Genomic DNA, 21,085 nt, shown 5'->3' with positions numbered 1-21,085 from the left:
CGATACCGCATCGTCCACCACAAAGGGTTTGAGGGGGCACAACTATCTCATCAGTCCCTTCTGGTCGAGTCCTCCCTCAAACGATCTCATCCCTCCCAGGTTTACGCCTCAGTACCACCGGGCCGTGAAGGGAGGACGATGGATAAATTTGGTAGACGTATCTACCAAAACTCGATGATGGCGACTCGAGTGCTCAATTACAATTTCTTCTTCTTTTCATATTTGGACTTCTTCTTGCCGGTGCTCCGCAAGTTCATCCCTTTTATCGATGCTCAGGCTCGATTCGAGTTTGAAGAGGTGGTGGCGACCCTTTCCCAGTTACGCCTGCAGCTGATGCAATCCTCCTACGATGGTCTTCGAGCTCTCCGGGCACGTGCTGCGGCCTGTTCGGTCGCCAATGCGTCGCCTGGCATGGCTTCGTACGATTGATATGGATCCGAATCTCCAAGACAGACTTGCAAATGTGCCTTGTGCGGGGGGCGGATCTGTTCGATGAGTCTATCGAGGACTGTTACTAAGAGGCTTTCGGATCATGAGAAGTCCTTTCCAGGTCTATTCTACGGCCTAAGCCCAAGCCTCACAGTCTCGGCCCTCTAGGCCGCCTCTGATTTACCAGCGATGTTATCAGCCGAGGCAGACTCCTCCTGCGAGGCAACCTGCGAAGAGACAGCCTCCCCAGAAGCCTCAGCAGAAGCCTCAGATGCCGGCTGCACCCAAGGCTACTCAGCCTTTTTGACTCTCTTCCAGGGAGCATAACCGACTTCGTTCTGTCTCCCCCCGTTTTTCCCATTGAGGGTCGTCTCCATCATTTTTGTCATCGATGGGAGACAATCACCACGGACCTTTGGGTCCTCACCATCGTAAGAGAGGGATACTCTCTTCGTTTCCAACAGGTCCCCCCGGACCTCCCGCCAAGAGAGTATCCTTCCAACTTGACGCAGACCGCTCTTCTCCTCCAGGAGGCTCAGGCTCTGCTTCGGGCCGTCGAGCCGGTTCCATTAGATCAGCAAAACCAGGGGTTTTACTCCCGGTACTTCCTGGTCCCAAAGAAGACGGGCGATCTGCGTCCTATTTTGGACCTTCTAGTCCTCAACAAGGTGTTTGGGGTCAAGAGAGGAGCGGTGTCAGCATGGCTGACCCTGGCTTCTCTCTATCCCCTCCTTGAGCAGAACATTGGTTATGCTCTCTGGACCTCAAGGAGGCCTACACTCACATCCCTATTCATCCGGCCTCCCGCAAGTTCCTCAGATTTCGGGTGGGAAATCTACATCTGAGTATCGAGGTGCTTCCATTCAGCCTTTCCTCGTCTCCCAGAGTCTTCACGAAGTGTCTGGTGGTGGTGGCCGCTGCACTACCGGAACATGGGTCTTCAGGTGTTTCCATACCTCGATGACTGGCTCATCAAGGCAGCCGTCGGCTCCAGGGGTCCATTTCGGCGACCTTGACTACAATTTGTTTCCTGCAGAGTTTGGGCTTCGAGATCAACTTTCCCAAGCCACATCTTCAGCCCACCCAGTCTCTCCCTTTTTCGGGGCTGTCCTGGATACCATTCAACTTCGAGCATTCCTTCCCTCCTCCACGCATGGATGCTCTCCTTCTACTTCTGCCAGGCGGTGGCTTCTCGCCAATTCCATCTCAGCGAGACACCATGATGGTTCCCTCTTGGGCCACATGGCGGGTCTACAGTTAGGCATGTACGCCTATTGCCAGACTTACATCACTCAGACTTCCTCAATGGACCCTGGCATCGCAGTGGACTCAGGTGTCCGACCACGTTGTCTTCGTCACATTGTAGTCACTGCCTGCTCTACGGCAGTAATCTTCTCTGGTGGAAGGACCTCTTCGAATCTATCCCAGAGGTTTAGTCTTGATGTTTCACCTCTCCTCCCCCACCAGAAAGTTCTCAACGACCGATTCATCGAACTATGCTTGGGGGGCTCATCGGGATGGTCTTCGACACTCAGGGGTTCTGACCAGTGACGGATACGTCCTCCAATCAAATCAATCTCTGGAGCTCAGAGCCCTCTTCAAATGCCCTCCATAAGCTTTCCAGCATCTATCTTCACGTACAGGGGTGGTCCTTATTCGCGACTAGACAATCAAGGTCGCCATTGAATTATAGTCAACAATCAAGGGGGCACGGGCTCGGCCCCTCTTTGCCAGGAAGCTCTTCGAGTCTGGGATTGGCGTTCGCCACAACACCTTCCTCAAAGCTGTCTACATTCAGGGGAAAGACAACGTCTTGGCAGACAAATTGAGTCGTCTTTTCCAGCCTCACGAATGGACGCTCCACTCCGACCCCATTCATCAGATCTTTGCTCAGTGGGGAACGCCTCAGATAGACCTCTTTGCAGCTCCCCACAACTTCAAACTGCCTCAGTTTTGCTCCAGGATCTACACTCCCCATCGCCTCGAGGCAGACGCCTTTCTACTGGATTGGGGGTATCGCTTCCTATATGCGTTTCCTCCATTTCCTCTCATTCAAAAGACTCTGGTCAAGTTGAGATCAGACCATGCCACCATGATTCTGATTGCTCCTCGGTGGCCCAGACAACCTTGGTACTCCCTTCTACTTCAACTAGAGCAGCAGGGAGCCAGTACTTCTTCCAGTGTTTCCTTCACTACTTACTCAACATCAAGGTTCACTACTTCATCCCAACCTGCAGTCCCTCCACCTGACAGCTTGGTTCCTTTCAACATAATTCCTCACCAGTTTTCTCAAGCAGTGAGGGAGGTCTTGGAGGCTTCCAGGAAGCCTGCTACTCGACAATGCTATTCCCAAAAATGGACTAGATTCTCTTCCTGGTGTGTTTCCAATGCCACGGAACCTCAGCGAGCTTCCTTACCTTCTGTATTGGACTATCTTCTACACCTGTCTCAGTCTGGTCTCAAGTCTACCTCTATACGAGTCCACCTGAGTGCTATTGCGGCTTTCCATCAGCCTCTACAGGGGAAACCTTTGTCTGCTCATCCTGTGGTTTCCAGATTTATGAAAGGTCTTTTTCATGTCAACCCTCCTATCAAACCTCCTCCTGTGGTTTGGGATCTCAATGTTGTCCTGTCTCATCTTATGAAGCCTCCGTTTGAACCTCTCAACAAGGCTCCACTTAAGTATCTCACCTGGAAAGTGGTTTTTCTGGTGGCCCTCACGTCAGTGAGCTTCAGGCCCTAGTGGCGGATCCACCGTTCACTGTATTCCATCATGATAAGGTGGTTTTTCGTACTCATCCAAAATTCTTGCCTAAAGTGGTCTCTGAATTTCACATCAACCAATCCATCGTGCTTCCAGTGTTCTTTCCAAAGCCTCATTCTCACCCTGGGGAATCTGCTTTACACACTCTGGACTGTAAACGTTCTTTAGCTTTCTACTTGGATCGCACAAAGCCACACAGAACTGTTCCTCAACTTTTTGTCTCCTTTGATCCAAACAAGTTGGGACGCCCTGTATCGAAGCGCACCATCTCTAACTGGATGGCGGCTTGTATCTCTTCCTGCTATGCCCAGGCTGGATTATCCCTTCCCTGTAAGGTCACAGCCCATAAGGTCAGAGCAATGGCAGCCTCTGTAGCCTTCCTCAGATCGACACCGATTGAGGAGATTTGTAAGGCTGCCACTTGGTCCTCGGTTCATACATTCACCTCTCATTATTGTCTGGATACTTTCTCCAGACGGGATGGACAGTTTGACCAAACAGTGTTACAAAATTTGTTCTCTTAAGTTGCCAACTCTCCCACCATCCCCTTGGGGTTAGCTTGGAGGTCACCCACTAGTGAGAATACCTGCCTGCTTGTCCTGGGATAAAGCAATGTTACTTACCGTAACAGTTGTTATCCAGGGACAGTAGGCAGCTATTCTCACGTCCCACCCACCTCCCCTGGGTTGGCTTCTCAGGCTAGCTACCTGAACTGAGGAGACACGCCCGGTACATCGGGCGGGAAGGCACTGGCGCATGCGTGGTGCGGGCATCTCGAAACTTCTGAGTTTCTTCAAGCAAGACATGCTTGCAAGATGTCCGTATCGGGGCTCTGTCGGATGACATCACCCACTAGTGAGAATAGCTGCCTGCTGTCCCTGGATAACAACTGTTACGGTAAGTAACATTGCTTTATATCCCGTCATACCTTACAGTTCAAGAGGGTTTACAACAAGAGAGAATGCAACTAAGTTGCATACTTCATGAGTATGAAGTAGGTTGGAAACAGACAGGCATGTAACGTAGTTCTATACAAGAGGAGCATGCCAGAAGATGTAGAGGAAAGAACGATTAAGGAAGTTAAACAAATTTGTCAAATAAAGGGATTCTCGGTGGTGATCTGAATGATTGGTATGACAAATGGTTAAGGAGAAAGTCACTTAGAGCAGCGATTCCCAACCCTGTCCTGGAGGAACACCAGGCCAATTGGGTTTTCAGGCTAGCCCTAATGAATATGCATGAAGCAAATTTGCATGCCTATCACTTCCATCATATGCAAATCTCTCTCATGCATATTCATTAGGGCTAGCCTGAAAACCCGATTGGCCTGGTGTTCCTCCAGGACAGGGTTGGGAATCACTGACTTAGAGTATTGTTCCAGATTCATGCTTGGAAGGAAAGTGATGCGACATCGAAGTCATACTGTGCAGAAGAAAGGTCCGGCAATTTACTTCTGTATTCTGCCACAAAGACGTGATGATTTTCATCAAGTTGCTAGGACTCAAAACATGAGTCGATATCATCTAACACACAGCATAATTAACACTCGGAATATTTTTATGCTTAATGAAGACTGATATGTTTTAAATTAAAAGAATACCGGCACGATGTAGCTTGAACTGGTTCTAATAAAAGACCTAGTGATTGTTTCTACAGTCTGTTTGACCTGGTCATGGTCTCCCCTGCAAACCGTATGTTGTAGTCTATATTCAGTTGTTGCTGTTACTCAAATGACACGAGTATCAATAAATAAATATATATTTTTTTTTTATTTTTTTTTTTGAGGGGGGGGAGTTGTATTATGGGAGGCTGGATTTTCATGTTTATATTTAATACATAAAAAACTGCCATACTGTATTAAACCAAAGATCTGTGAGGTTGAGAACACTAAAGATGTTTGTTTTCCATCAATTCTGTCCTTGTAAATCAGGAGTTCTTAACCTTTTCTGGTTTTGACACCCTTTCACCATGTGTCCACTAGTGACTGCTGATAATGGCATCTCTCGCTAACCATGGTCAGTTGGCACTGCTAATAGCTAACATGTAAAAACTGGTGGTTCAGTTTATACCACCAAAGAAGTCTCTCTTAACGTTACCGTTCAATTTGTGTAGCACTGTATGTAACTGTTGAAATCTGAGGTAATTCATAGAAACTGTCTAGAAGCTGGTCATTTTCTTCAAGACCCTTCTCCACACCTCGGATGACTTCTTTCTGCACATCTGGTTAAGAGCTCCTGCTGTGAATGTTCACCTCTCTGGTAATAGCAAGGTGTTTCTTTCCCTGTAGGTGCATGCAAGAAGTAAAAATTGATGGGCAAGTCAGGGTCTTGGACAGCCCTGGCATTACTGTATCTCCTTCCAGCTCTGCTGTCACTCTTGCTATGAGAGCTATATCTACTATTGATGAAGAGAATGCTGTTGATGCCATTTTGCAACACTGTAATAAACAGCAGGTAAGTGAAGGATATCCAAGAAAAATCTCAAAAGGTTGCAGATTATCCAGAATACTGAAAAGATCCGATCACTTGACACAGTATTACCATAAACGTGCATTTGCCAATAGAGGCAAGAGTGCTCTAAGTTCAGCTGTAAAAGGACGTGGGTATAAATGTTTCTATAGTAAGATCTTAGCGTATCAGGCAGCATTACAGGATAAACAAATTAGTATGTATCTTTCTATCTCTACTTCTTATTTGGCATTTAGAAAATGTATAAAGACTGATATATTTTGATTAATTACCATATTTTCCGCTCCATAAGACGCACCCTAGATTTAGAGGAGGAAAACAAGAAAAAAACACATTCAGAACCCAATTGTATACTAATATATACCCAGAACCTTTAAATTCCATTACAGCCCCCCTCCATCAATCATCACTTTTAACATAAAACTTTATATACCACAAAATTTCTTTCGGTTCGATGCGGTTATAAAAATAAGTACAACAAGAAGAAAAATAAAATTTTATTGTGATAAGTAAAAAAAACAATTTCCATGAAGGCACTTAGGTAAATTAGGATTACAATATAGCTAGAGTGCCTAAGAAGTAGTTAGTACAAACTATATGTTAAAAGAATGAAAGATAAAATAAAAAATAACTGGTAGAAAAGCAAAATACCTGAGAGAAAGGAGGGCAGGCTGGCCACAGAAGATCTCCCAATGTCGGGCCTCATAGACTCCACGCTCCTGATGAGAGGGAGTAGAGTCAAGACTGCCATTTCTGGCAAAGGAATAGCTTCAGGGTGAAACAGTCAACCGCTCCCAATAGAGCCGATTCGCTGGGGGCTCTGGTTTCGGTTCTTTTGCATCGGACTCCGAGAAGGAGGTGAGAACAGCGGCAAGGAAACAACGCCACCATCGGGCAGAGACCAATGAGCTGAAGCAGAATATCACACAGCAGGAGAGCAGAGCCGAAAGGACTCTCCTCACACTGTGGGGCTGCGGTTATTTAGAGGTGTACAGCTCCGCCCCTGTGCACGTGGCCATCTCTGCTGTCGATGCTACTTCCCCCTCCACCACCTCTTGCTATAGGAAAAGGGGCGGGATGGAGCGTACCGAACAAGCTGCAAGGTGTTTTGTCTGGGCGCCTAGCGCTCATCCTTCTCCACCTTCCCAGACTGGAGTTGGGAGGCAGGCCCTCACTGAACAAGGCACTCGGAGTGGAAAGAATGGAGCTCATGCTTCGTGTTCGAGTGTGGCGTTTTTACCTCCCTCCCATCACTACCTGCTTATCTCCTCCTCCTCCATCACAACACCCACAATGCTCCGCCCTCAACCTGGTAAGCATCGGAGGATTGATGAGAGAAATCGCCCAGTAGAAAGTAGGTGGGGGGGGGGTTGCATTCACTTTAAAAGACACACCATTTTTTGGGGGGAGAAAAGTGCGTCTTATGGAGCGACAAATACGGTAACTATGCTTATACCGTGTGCACTTTGTTTTAATATTTGTTAACCGCACAGAACCGTGAGGTAGCTGCGGTATATAAGAAATTTTATTATGTTATGGAGTGAGGGGAATTGGTGAGAAACTGAACTTTTCTAGCTTCTGTATTTACGCTGATAACTTATGGCAAGGCTAAAGTTTAGTTTTCATATGATCGTCATACGCTGCAGACTCTCTCCCCTAATCAGCTAAAGTGACGGCACAGGATTGCCTTAGGGTCTTTGTAGTTTTGTAAGAGTCATGTATGCACACCTCTCCCCCAGCAAGTGCGATAGTCGGGTGGTTAGCTGTTCAAATCTTTCCCAATGTGCCACTTGGCTAATTATTTCAGTAAAAGTGGATTATCCCATTGGTTTCTGTAGAACCTGCAGCGGAATGAGTTTTGTGTGTGCTTGTACTTGGCGTCTTAAATTTGGACAACTTTCTGCCTAGTTCTTAATTTTTCATTCATTTATTTTGTGGTCCTGTTTCCTTTAGCACATTGTGCCTGAGCAAGAAATGATGAGGCAAAGATTGTCTCTGATATGGTGAAGACTGTCAGATCCAACTCTGATCTTGCCCAGTGTGCACTTAATATATCCAGAATATGTATTTACTGTGGAAAGAATCATTGTTTGTTTTTGTTTATGAATAATTGGGGAAATAACCTCATCCTTGGTTAGAGATGTAATAAGCAGGCCATAATTAATCACAACTAATTAAACAAACTTAATTGATGCACACGTCCAGTTCTACCCATAACTAAGGAGAAGATCAAGACTAGAACCCCCTGGAGGTAGGATATAAAGGTAAACATTGAAGAAAAATAGATTATATAGCTCCTTCTTGCAATATAATATCTTCTAATACTGTCAGATTAAGACATCTGGCCTAGCTAACACTACCGGAGAAGTGTAGTTCATGATTTTTCAGCACCAGTATCCAAATAGTGTCACGGAGTGTAACTTATTTATGTTGTAGGGATTCTGGCCAAAATCCAAGTTCGGGTTTGTTGAAAATGCCAGTGAATTTTTGTTTTTGTTTTTTTGTTTTTTTTTATATTTTATTTATAAATTTTTCATTCTTACAATATTTTAATTGTACATAAAACATCAATTAATACATGAAAAATTGTGGTTACAAATAATTCAATTTATCATATAAAATATAACCCTCCCCTTTTTTCATTTCTTAAATCCATATAATATACATTCCCCTCCCCTCCCCAATCTAATATGACCATTATTAATGTGCTATGAAATCTGATCATTGGAATAACGAGTCAATGGTTCCCAAATTTTCTTAAATTTATGAATATTTCCCAGTGAATTTTTGGATGAAACCAAACCCTTGCTCCCCAGACCTGTCCACCTATGGGCCCTCCCTGGGCCTACCTTTAAAGTCTGTTTGTCCTGGATTGGTAACATGGAATGTTGCTACTGTTTGGGTTTTTGCCAGGTACTTGTGACCTGGATTGGCCACCGTGAAAACAGGATTCTGGGATAGATGGACCGTTGGTCTGACCCAGTAAAGGTTATTCTGTTTTTTCAAGAACAGGCATGAAGACCATGTTTTCCTGCCTGATGCTGCTGCTTCTTCACAATAGCATCTGGGACTTTGAGCGGCAGCCTCAGACTGCCATGGGAGGTCCCTGCAGCCATATTGAGATTGTTCCTGCTTATACCAGTTCAGATCTCAATATGGTTGCTGGGACTTCCCACAACAGTCCAACACTGCTGCTGCTTGAAGTCCCAGAAGTAGAGTGAGTCAGGATTGTTCCTACACCCACTATCCACCAATGGCATGGTAGGCCCAGGAAGGGGGTTGCTGCTGGGGTGGGTGGCTGCCATTGGCAGGAGGTCCAGAACGGATCACATTTTGGTCAAAAGGTGGCAGGCAGTGTCAGTTTCATTTTAGTATTCGATTTCAACCAAAACCAAGTGGCGAGTTTTTGGTTGCAGATCCAGTTTCTGCTAAAACTTTTGGCTTTCGGACAATCTATAGTAAAATATTTAAATGGCACTGCCATGTCATTTTGAGTGCTTAAAAAAATATTGACCATGGTGTTTCAATATTGATCGTTTCCATATCATCTATCTAGACCAGTGGGTTATATCCCCTGACCAGCAGATGAAGGTAGAGAAAGAATAGATGAGTTCTGGTGGCATCACCAGTATAATAGCAGGTGCGACCTGGAGCTAATCTGTTTTGTTTTTTCTGCTTCCGTCTGCTGGTCAGAGGGTTATAACCCACTGGTGTGGACTGGTCTTGGAGGATTCAAGGAAATTAAGACTAAATTTTTTAACTTTTTCTTCACTGGTATATATGGGTAAGGTAAGTTCTGTTAAGGATAAAGATTGCAATTTTATGTTTTCTGTTAAGAACTTTGAATTGTATATTAATTGTATTTCTACTGATTTGTATATCTTGATGATTTATCTTAAAATTAATAAAAAAAAATTTTTTTTTTAATAATTTTAATTTGTACTAAGATTGCTACTCTTTAGATTAATTTGCCTTAAATGATCAGGAAGATGACAGACAAATCTTTTAGATAAGATTGATAGGTAAGTGTTGGGAAGGAAGAAGAGAGCAAAAAATACATAGAGCATGGTTTCCCAGTTTATTTGCTTTTTACGTACTCGCAGTAAAGTATTTTAGGCTGGTGTCTTAATGGAGGTTTTTTTAAGGCATAGTTTATCGTACTTCTTTTGTGTGTGCATTTGTTTCAGATAATTCTGCAGTACAATGTTGCAGACTTCAAAAGTCATCTGGAGTTTCTGACTCTTCTGGCTCGCAAACGGGGCATGCTGAAAAAGGGCGGCATTCCCGACACAGAAGGTGCTGCTAGGTTACTGCTAAGCGACTGGAGTGGGTAAATTCTGTCTGCATCATTGAGACTTGTTCTGGGATTTTATATTAAACAACTGAATATAATGAGTCTGCTGGATTTTTTGCATATTTCAAATGTACTGTTTTGCTTTTTTAAGACTTGACAAGGTAGTTCTCAACCCAGTCCTCGGAGCCCACTAAGCCAAGTGGGTTATCAACATATCCACAGCTAAATATGCATGAGGTTTCCATGCATTGCCTCCTTGGTATGCATATTCATTGTGGATATCCTTGCTGTGTGTGTTCTGGGGACTGGGCTAAGCACCGAGGTAGTGCAAGCCAGCTCCCCCCCCCCTTGTTCCAAGTCATTCACTGCTCCTGTGTCTTAGAACAAGAGGGGCACTTGAGGCCAATTTGCTCATAAAGAAGCATTTGAGTTCTAGATAAGAGTATAGCTGCTTATATTCAAAGATGGATATACTACTACTATTAATTATTTCTACAGCGCTAACAGATGTACGCGGCCCTATACAGAGTCACGAAGAAGACAGTCCCTGCTCGAAGGAGCTTACAATCTAAATAGACAAACAGGATGCCATGGATACAGTTAGGGAGGGGGGAATAGATAATCTGCAGGCTAAGATGGTGGGCAGCAGGGAGTAGGGTTATGGATTGAAGGCTATATATTAAAAAAAGTGGGTTTTCAGTCTTTTAAACAAGGGAAGGGGTTTGGCAGACAAACTCGGGTAATTTATTCAAGGCATAGAGACAGATGAAAGGAACGAAGTTTGGAATTGGCAGTGGAGGAGAAGGATATAGCCAAGAGCAGCTTCTCTGAGGAATGGAGTTTTCTGGGAGGTGTAAAAGGAGAGAGATTGAGGGGCAGCAAAATGAACTCACTTATATGTCAGTATTAACACACAGAGAGAATATAATGCATAGAAATAATCTAACACATAGAATATTGGAAGAGAAAGCATTGGTCTGGGAAGAGAGAGCTTGCAAATAGAACCTAATCTGCCCAAGTCTTGCCCATCTTAGCAAGTCATTCCTAGATCTCAGTGTTCTGCCATATACAGTGTAATAATGCTTTATTAAAGGTACCTTGGTGTAAGTTATTTTCTGCAGTACACTATGCCAGAGCAAGAAGTGAGGATATTAATGTTATCTGATACCAGTGAAGACTGTCAGATCCAACTCTGATCTTGCTCTGCATAGCAGTATCTAATGCTGTAAATGTTACCAGTCCAGTTTCACTTTTGTGATTATGATAAACATACCAAGGAGCCTCAAAATAGTACCTGTCGGGCCACAAGTTTGAGACCACTATTGAAGAAACAGTAACTTTTATATATGTGTAATTTTTTTTTATATCAGACCTGCTTCAGCATTTATTGCTTATTGAGTATTTATCATTTCCCCCCCCTCCCAATTTTGTTTGATATTTTCTTTTCTAGTGCTAAAATAAGTTACCATTCCCAGCCTCCTGCATCCCTCAGTCTACCATCAAATCTTAGCCAGAAGCTGAAAGAAGACACATGGCAAAGAGTTGACTTCCAAGAGCTGCAGCAAAACAACTTGAGTACCCTTAAATGTGAGCATCTCCTAGCAATGATTGTGCTTAAGTAACTATCTATTGGAAGTGAGAATTACTTTTTTAACCATACAATGAGATATTCTAGTCCAAAAGGCATACAAGTCTTGAACCAATGAGTTATTCTCCTTTACGCGTGAGTTTGTAGGAAACATCATCTACCTTTTTCTCTCAGTTCCGCCTCCTGCATCTCTGGACTGTGCCCCATCTTCTCAGTTTTTCCTTTTACAAGCGAATTGGAAGCTGTCTTTCTGATCTGTTCTGATTTAGATTTTTTATTTTGGGTTATTCATCTGAACTGAGAGGCATGTAGTCTTCCATTCAAGGGCCAAATGCTCTTTAGGAAAGTACTGAACAATCTTTTGGCTATTGTGGCAGATTATTGCCTGAAGTCCATCCAGATAGCAGACCATGGGCCCTGGGGGGGTGGGGGGTCAGGTCATAATTCCTTTTGGGGTTCTAGATGGTCTCCTCAGTCATCAGCGGGATCCGCTGCCTTTAGATCGTTTCAAGGATCTCACCAGGTTTGGAGTCTCCAGGAAAGATTAGATCCCTAGTGAGCACCCTGCAGTAGTCTCCAAGATGCCAGGCTGGTCTCTAAACCCCATCTGATTTGGAGGGAGGTTGTTTGCTTCTTGGGAGACTTGGGCAAGGAATTGCTCAGAGCACTGGCTACTGGACATGGGATACAACCTTCAATTTTTATCCTCCACGGGACCTATTTGTGGACTCGCTAACCATTTGGCCAGAGAAAGCGGTCAGAGTCCTAGCAACGGTAACACAGCTTCTGGATGTTCAGGCCATAGAGCCCATACCGCCTGAAGAATTGGGCTTGGTCAAATACTCCATAGATTTCTTATGTTTTATTATCTGATGTATTAACATTTTAAATTGTATTCTTTGCTAGGCGGTATATAAAAAATAAAATTATTATTATTTCATTGTGCCCAAGAAAGACTCGGATCACAAGTCCAGTCAAGATCTGAAGTCTGTCAATGCAGAGCTGAAGGTGCATTGATTCCAAATGGAGATGCTGGGTTCAGTCATAGCTTCGGTGGCACCAGGGAAATTTCTTGCCTCTCTAGATTTGTTAGAGACTTACTTACATATTCCCAGGCTCATAGGATAACTTCTTTCGTTCTGGTTGTAATACCCTTCTTGATTATACCTAGCATTCTATTTGCTTTCTTAGAGGCCGCTGCGCACTGTGCCGAGGGCTTCATTGTCTTGTCCACTAATACCCCCAAGACCCTTTCTTGGGTACTCTCACTCAATAACAGCCCTCCCATCATGTAGCTGTACCTCGGGTTTCTGTTTCCCACGTGCAAGACCTTACATTTCTCTACATTGAACTTCATCTGCCATCTCGTCACCCACTCCCCTAGTTTGTTCAGGTCCCTTTGTAAATCTTTGCATTCCTCTGTAGTCCCAGCCCCATTAAATAGTTTGGTGTCGTCTGCGAATTTTATTATTTTGCATTTCGTCCCCGTTTCTAAATCATTTGAGTACATTGGCCAGAAAGGGACTGTTGTACATTTTTCCTCCATGCCCCATGGTGGACCAGGTCATTTGAAGAATAGTGAATCATCCAGTGTTGGTAATTCTGGTTGCTCCAGATTGGCCATGTCGGCTGTGGTACTCTGATTTCGTTCATCTATACAGGGATAAGTGTCTCAAACTACTACTCCATTTAACTCTGTTCTTGCAGAATCCAGATGCCCTGGAGGATCTGGAACACTTTGGGCTTGTGGCATGACTCTTGAATGCATGGCCTTAGCTCAGAAGAGCTACTTGGAAGTGATTATTGCTACCCTTCTCAGATCTAAGAAACTGTTGCAGCCTATGCCTTTTAGCACTGGTATGCTAATGAGAATGTGGAGCTGATGAAGGCTCCACTGTCAGTGGTCCTAGTGTGTCTCCAGGACAGTCTCTAGAGGGGTTTGGCTGTTGGCTGCCTCAAAGTATAAGTAGCAAGACTCTCTTGTGTTTTAGGGCTTGAGTAGAAGAGATTTCCTTAACCATTCATCCAGTTGTCACCAAATTTTTGAAAGGATTGCAGCTGCATCCTCCTCTACGACAGTCATTCCTGAAGTTGGATCTTAACTTGGTGTTACAGGCCCTCAGTAAAGCTCTGTATGAGCTTTTGTGAGAGGTGTTTGATGGATTTTACTGTTCAGATGTTTTTGTTAGTAGCTACCAGTAGCAAGTAGCCTTTCTTATGTTCTTATTATGGATAAGTGTAAGGTGATGCATGTCGGTAATAAAAATATTATACACAAATGCAGGATGTCCAGAGTGTTTCTTGAAGAGACCCCCCCCCCCCCCAGGAAAGAGATTTGGCACTACTGGTTGACAGGTTGACGAAGCCATGCGCGGCAGCGGCAAAAAGGGCGAATAGGATGCTAGGAATGATTAAGAAGGGGATCACGAACAGATTGGAGAAGGTTATCATGCCGCTCTACCGGGCCATGGTACGCCCTCATCTGGAATACTGCGTCCAGCACTGGTCACCGTCCATGAAGATGGACACAGTACTACTTGAAAGGGTCCAGAGAAGAGCAACTAAAATGGTTAAGGGGCTGGAGGAGTTGCTGTACATTGAGAGATTAGAGAAACTGGGCCTGTTCTCCCTTGAAAAGAGGATACTGAGAGGGGACATAATCTAAACATTCAAGATACTGAACGGAATAGACTTAGTAGATAAAGACAGGTTGTTCACCCTCTCCAATTAGGGAAAACGAGAGGGTACTCTCTGAAGTTAAAAGGGGATAGATTCCGTACAAACGTAAGGAATTTCTTCTTCACCCAGAGAGTGGTGGAAAACTGGAACGCTCTTCTGGAGGCTGTAATACGGGAAAACACCCTCCAGGGATTCAAGACAAAGTTAGACAAGTTCCTGCTGAACCAGAACGTATGCAGGTAGGGCTGGTCTCAGTTAGGGCACTGGTCTTTGCCCTAGGAGCCGCAGTGGGAGCAGACTGCTGGGCACGATGGACCACTGGCCTGACCCAGCAGCAGCAATTCTTATGTTCTACCAAAGTGGTCTTCAGCAAGAAGGGTTTTTGAGCTACAAACTGTTGTGCAGAGAGCTTTTCCTCAGGTCTGTGGAGGCAGGGTTCTCTTTCCACATGCCAAAGTAGTCTTGACTCTCAGCATAAATCAGGAAGCCTCACTACCCGCATTCCTTCCCACAGGTTGTAAAAAAAAAACAAAAAACCAGCCCCCACACACAAGTTTTGGCGTTGCTGGATGTTAGTTTTCCTCCGTTACCTAGAGGTGAGAAATGATTTTCACTTCCAGATCTTTTTTGTGCTAACAAGCCATAGCCACTGAATTCATGCAACTATTGCTTCAGTGTATATTGGGTGTGGTGAGCAACCACTGATTCACTTTGAGAGCACACTGTATGATGGGTGTGGCTTCTTCATGAGCGGAGTCTCGAGCATTGTCACCTGAGAGAATTTTGTAGGGCAGCTACATAATCTCCCTTCATACTCCCACAAAATTTTACAGAGTGGAGCTGGCAGCACGAAAGGATGCTGCTTTTGTGTCCTCTCTGTTCTCAACAAGGCTCATCTGCCCTATCCTAGACTCAGGGGACTGCTTTGGTATGTCTCACTGGTTCAAGACTCGTATGTCTTTTGCACTAAAAGGGAAATTTAAATTCTTACCTCAATAATCTTCTTTCTAGTAGAAAGGCATATGAGTCTTGAAGGCCCACCCTGTCGGATTTCAATTAGCCTGCTTGCTGGATCAAATATATGTATTTCCGGATGTTGGTGTCTGTTGGTAGACAGTTCTGAAGAGTACTGATTTATCTCTGTTTCAATTAGAAAAGCTACATAAGAGTTAATGCTGGTTGCACTCAAGTAGGTGGCTTGTTCATTTCCTCTTTGTTTTCAGTTATAATTATACTAGTTGATAAGCCCGTTACATTAACGGGTGCTAGAATTTATGTCTGTCTGTATTTTTCTTTCTGTCTCTTTCCTCCCTCCATTTCCCTGTGTAGTGCTGTCTCTGCTTTCTTCCTCAGTCTGCACTCTCAACCTGTAACATTACTGCTTAGCTTTTTCTCCCTGCAAGCATCTCTGCTCTCTTTCTCATCCCCAGTCTCTTTGCTCTTTTTCTCTTCTTGCAGGGGTCTCTGTTCTCCTTTTTGTATATGTTCCTGATTCCTTCAAACTTCTGTTTTCTCTGTATGCTCCTGATCCTGTGTTTCCCTGTAGGTGTCTCTTTTTTTATTTATTTTATTCCTTCTTCAGTCTCTGTTCTTTATCTGAACATTCCCTTCCTCAGTCTCTCCAACTACAGCTCTCTTGCCCTCTAAGCCCCTGCTGTGCATGTCACTCCTGATCCTCTCTAGTGTTTAAGCCTGTTAAAGCCTCCTTCCTTCACATGTCCCCTATTTTCAGCCCCAGCTCCAAACTAATTTTTTAGCCCCCCTCTTCTCCCTTCTTTTTCCTTTCAGCTTCCAGCCCCCTTTTCTCCCATGTCCCTGGAGCCTATTAATCCACCGAGAAGCCCCACCCTTCCCTGGGCCAAATGGAAGCGTCCCTTTCCCTCTCTGTGGCAGTGGTTGTTTTTATTTTTGGTTTTGGCCGGGGTTTCTCCCACTCTTCCTCCCCTTCCCCTTTTGCCCCCTCTCACTGTTTTGCTCTCCTGTTCTCACCCATTTTCTGCCTCGCTTTCCCTTTCTCTTCCAGGACCGGTCTTGCTGTCTTGTTATGGCGGCTGGGTTTCCATGGCAACCCTGCTCGCGGGTCTGTGAGTGTCGGGCCCTAATGTTATTTCCTCCTATTTGAAGCTGTCCGGGTCTGGCGGTGCCGTGTCGATTGGAACCGGGGAGGCGGAGCCTGGCTCGGTAGGTGGTGGAAGGCTGGGGAGCCGCTCGATGGATCGTAAAAAAAGGAGGAGGGGATGGGCACTCGGAGAAGGGAGCCGTTTTAAAAGGCGCCCCCGCGGCTCCTCTCATGCGCTGCAGTTGCGTCGGAAGATGAGAGGAGCCGCGGCGGTGGCTTTGTGGGTCTGTAGTCAGACTCTCTGTAAAGCGCCGCAAGGGAGCCGTTTTCAAAGGCACCCCCGCGGCCACGGCGGTGGCTTTGTGGGTCCGTAGTCAGAGAGAAGTAAGACTGGGGACTCGCGCATGCGCACTCCTGCGGCCACAGACCTACAGCGCACGGAACACGCAAATAGGAGTGCGCATGCGCGAGTTAGCCTTTTATTATATAGGATTGGCATTGATTTGTTGCCGGTCATAACAGAATTGGCTGGTTGGCAAGTACCCCGTTTCCTGCCTCCTTATCTCTTCTCTTACTGGAATTGTCAATTGCTTTGATATAAACTGAGGAGGGAGATAGGGCAGGAGGTGGAAATGAGAGAGAAAGGTAGATGATGCCTCATACAAACTTGCAAGTAAATGAGAATAACCCACCGGTTCAAGACTCGTATGCCTTTCTTCTAGAAAGATGATTATTGGCTTAAGAACCTAATCTTCCCTTTATGCTGCATTTTGTCCACATTCATTCATTCAGGTTTTTTGCCTGTCCTCCCAAAGGAGCTCAGAACAGATTATAAATCAGGTATTCAAGCATTTTTCCTGTGGGTTCACAGTCTGCCTAATAGGGCAGTGGAAGTTTAGGTGACTTGCCTAGGATCACAGGGAGCAGCACAGGGTTTGAACCCACAACCTCAGGGTGCTGAAGCTGTAGCTCTAACCGCTACACCAACTTCTACAAATGTTTCTGTAAGACAGGTTCAGTTGATGGCTCCTCCTAAGCCTTGTGCTGCTGCTGAGCTGATGGGGGCTAGTTGTTTTTAGTTTAGTTGTGTTTTCGGAGGAAGTTAGACTAATCCTAGCGGAGACGGGGTAATTTTCTCAAGTTAGTTAGCAAATGACTTGAGTCTTTGGTTTTCACCACAAAAGTAAAAAAAACAATCAACTATGAAACAACTACCGTATTTGCCGGCGTATAAGACGACTTTTCAGTACCTTAAAATCCTCCCCAAAGTCGGGGGTCGTCTTATACGCCGGGTACTGTTTACATGCCCTTACTTTACATTAGAGAGCTGCACGGGGACACCCCTAGGGTCGCGGGGATCCCGTGGGGACGCCCCCTAGGGTCGCGGGGATCCCATGGGGACGCCTCCGAGGGTCGCGGGGCTGGATGTACTCAGTCTTCTGGATGTACGCGGCTCTTCTTCTCCCTACCTTCTCTGCTTGCAGCACAGAGCCGAACAGAAGTCTTCCCGACGTCAGCGCTGACGTCGGAGGGGAGGGAGGGCTTAAACAAAGCCCTCCCTCCCTCCGACGTCAGCGCTGACGTCGGGAAGACTTCCGTTCGGCTCTGTGCTGCAGGCAGGGCAGATAAGGAGAAGGAGAGTAGCCTCGCGGTTCGAGTGACTACCAAGGGAGAGGGGCGGCCCGCCCCGCCCCACCCCGGTTGCAGCACTGCCGGCCAGGTTCCCTTACTTTTGTGGCACTTCCCCGACCGACCGATAACAGCCCGGGTCCGACAATCCTCCCTGCCCTGTAGCCGCGAATCTAAATTACCTTCTTACAGCAGCTGTAAGAAGGTAATTTAGATTATCCCAGGACAAGCAGGCAGCATATTCTTGACTGATGGGTGACGGCACCGACGGAGCCCCGGTACGGACACTTTTAGAGTGATTGCACTCTAAGAACTTGGAACGTTCTAGATGCCGCACCGCGCATGCGCGAGTGCCTTCCCGCCCGACACAGGCGCGCGGTCCCCAGTTTCTTATTTTCCGCGGAGCTAAGAAGACGCGTTTCTCAATGGCTGTTGAAAATTTTTTTCTACTTGCCTTCCCGCTCGCGTAAACTTTTTGGGCTATTGCCTTTTTTTTCTTTTATTTCATTTTTGTAAAAAAAAAAAAAACTTTAATTTTTTTCTTCAGTTTTGGTTTTCCCCGGCGGGGCCTTCTGCCACCATCGAGGCCTCGGCCTTCGATTTGGCTGAAGCCGTTTTTACGTTCATGCCCCCTCAGCCAGGGTTTAAAAAGTGCCAGCGGTGTGCTCGGCCTATATCTCTCACGGACCCACACAACTGGTGCCTACAGTGTTTGGGTCCTGAGCATCAGGCTTCCACCTGCACCCGCTGTGCTACCTTAAAAAAACGAACTCTAAAAAATCGCCAGATACAACAGCGATTACTGTTCAGTGCCGAGATGTCCGACCCCGTTCCATCGACACCGGCTTCGGCACCTACTCAATCGGCACCTTCATCTTCGACGCCGCACAACACCGCACCGGCATCCCAGCACTCAGGTAAGCCGGCTAAGAATTCTTCCCCGCTGGAGCGTCCTCCGGTCTCGAGTGCAGCGAGCCCAATCCTGCCGACCGTGAGGCGCCAGCGGAAGCGCTCTGCCCCTATAGAGGTGAGTCCCTCGACATCGGGCTCCTCATCTCCGGGGTGTAGAGCGGCACCGCAGGTACCGCAGAAGAAAAAGGCGGTACCGGTGCCCTCCCTTGATGATCGCATTGCGGCCATCTTACAGGTACAGCTGAAGGAGCAGCTCCAACAACTCCTTCCAGCTATCCTGACACCGAACCTTCCGGTGCCGGTCTCGTCTGAGCCGCCGGTACCGAGAGTGGAACGACCTATTCTGTCTACTTCCTCTCTTTCGGTACCGCTACACTCGACCTCATCGGTGTCGATGCCAATCCTTGCACCGGAGCCGACAACTCAACATCAGTCGGTACAGACTTCGGCTCCGATGCAACCGGTGACATCTCCCGGTACCGCTTCGATGAGGTCGGGTAAGTCGGTACGCAAGTCCCGACACCTGGAACCATCCACCCCTGATTCTCGGGATCGTAGTTCCCATATTCGAGACCCTGATCTGTGGGGTGATTCCGAAGAGCCTTTTCTTTCAGAAGGTGAGTGTTCGGGGGAGGATGAGCCTGATATTCCTGATCCTTCTGCCAAACATGATTCCACGTCTTTTTCAGCATTTTTAAAAGACATGTGTGAATCTCTCTCTATTCCTTTGGAGGCTGAGTCTAAAAAATCTAAGGCCTTTTTAGATGCTCTTGATTTTGACCAGCCTCCAAAAGAATTTCTGAAACTCCCTCTTCATGACATCTTGAGGGAGACCTTTTACAAAAATTTAGAGACTCCTCTCACTGTCCCGGGAGCTCCCCGTAAATTGGATTCCCTTTATAAAGTTATCCCCATTCCAGGTTTCGATAAACCCCAGCTTCCACATGAGTCTCTCCTGGTGGAATCCACACTAAAAAAAAGTCCTCAGGGGCTAGTGTGTATGCTTCTGTCCCTCCTGGTAGAGAAGGCAAAGCCATGGATAAATTTGGTAAGCGTCTCTATCAAAATGCGATGTTAGCCAATCGATCTGGCAACTATGCTTTTCATTTTTCTTTTTATTTAAAGCATCTCATTACCACCATGGCTTCCTTTGAGCAGTACCTGCCTGAGAGGAAACGGTCGGCTTTTCACCAATGCTCTTCTTCTCTTTTTCAGCTCAGGAAATTTATGGTAAGATCTATATATGACACCTTTGAACTTACCTCTAGAGCAACGGCCATGTCTGTGGCCATGCGCCGCTTAGCCTGGTTAAGGGTGTCCGAACTTGATGTTAACCATCAAGACCGGTTAGCAAATGCACCTTGCTTAGGGGATGAGCTGTTTGGAGAATCCATGGACTCAACGACCCAAAAGCTCTCTGCTCATGAAACACGCTGGGATACCCTTCTTAAAACCAAGAAGAAGGCTCCACCAGCACGTCCTTTTAGGCAACAATCCACTTACCAACGCCGTTATGTGGCTCGTCCCTTACAGTCTGCTCCTCAACAACCTAGGAGACAGCGTCAACAACAGAGGCAAACACCTAGACAGCAGCAGCAGCAACCTGTCAAGCAGCCTCCACAACAAAAACCGACTCAGCCCTTTTGACTTGATTCTCCAGGGCATAGCCAGCATCCAACCTTCACATCTCCTGCCTCAACCCATAGGAGGGCGCCTATCTCTTTTCCTCAGCCGGTGGGAAGTTATCACTTCGGACCAATGGGTCCTCAACATCATCCACCACGGCTACTCTCTCAACTTTCAAACCCTCCCGGGCACAAGTCTACCAAAAGAGTCTGCTTTGCATACTCCCCAATCTTCCCTCCTCCTTCAGGAAGTTCAATCCCTCCTACTTCTGAACGCCATAGAGGAAGTTCCTCCGGAGCAAAAGGGGCAGGGATTCTACTCCCGTTATTTCCTAGTTCCCAAAAAAACAGGAGATCTCAGACCTATCCTAGATCTTCGCGATCTCAACAAATGCTTAGTCAAAGAGAAGTTCAAGATGCTCTCCTTAGCCACTCTTTACCCTCTTCTCAATCAAGACGACTGGCTATGTTCCCTCGATCTCAAAGAAGCATACACTCACATACCGATCAATCTGGCCTCCAGACAGTACCTACGCTTCATGATCAATCATTGTCATTACCAGTACAAGGTACTACCTTTCGGCCTAGCCTCCTCTCTAAGAGTGTTCACCAAATGTCTGATTGTGGTAGCGGCTTTT

At 46.0% G+C, this 21,085-nt stretch overlaps 1 protein-coding gene and 2 non-coding genes across 4 annotated transcripts in view; all 3 read left to right on the top strand.

Moving 5' to 3' along the window:
* The window catches only part of GNL3 (G protein nucleolar 3), an 84,087-nt gene that overhangs the window by 40,844 nt on the left and 22,158 nt on the right, over nt 1-21,085 (top strand). For both annotated transcript variants that reach the window (XM_033926227.1, XM_033926226.1), the window contains exons 10-12: nt 5,481-5,646; nt 9,849-9,991; nt 11,406-11,542. In XM_033926227.1, coding sequence (XP_033782118.1) covers nt 5,481-5,646; nt 9,849-9,991; nt 11,406-11,542 — 446 coding nt within the window. The remainder of the gene's footprint in view (nt 1-5,480; nt 5,647-9,848; nt 9,992-11,405; nt 11,543-21,085) is intronic.
* On the top strand, nt 7,631-7,703 carry LOC117351486. Its single transcript, XR_004537437.1, has one exon. It is a non-coding gene; the product is annotated as a small nucleolar RNA SNORD19 (small nucleolar RNA).
* LOC117351485 lies at nt 11,093-11,163 on the top strand. Its single transcript, XR_004537436.1, has one exon. It is a non-coding gene; the product is annotated as a small nucleolar RNA SNORD19 (small nucleolar RNA).

Source organism: Geotrypetes seraphini, chromosome 17, assembly GCF_902459505.1.
Source record: "Geotrypetes seraphini chromosome 17, aGeoSer1.1, whole genome shotgun sequence".
Taxonomy (NCBI): domain Eukaryota; kingdom Metazoa; phylum Chordata; class Amphibia; order Gymnophiona; family Dermophiidae; genus Geotrypetes; species Geotrypetes seraphini.
This window is presented reverse-complemented; position numbering and strand designations above follow the sequence as displayed.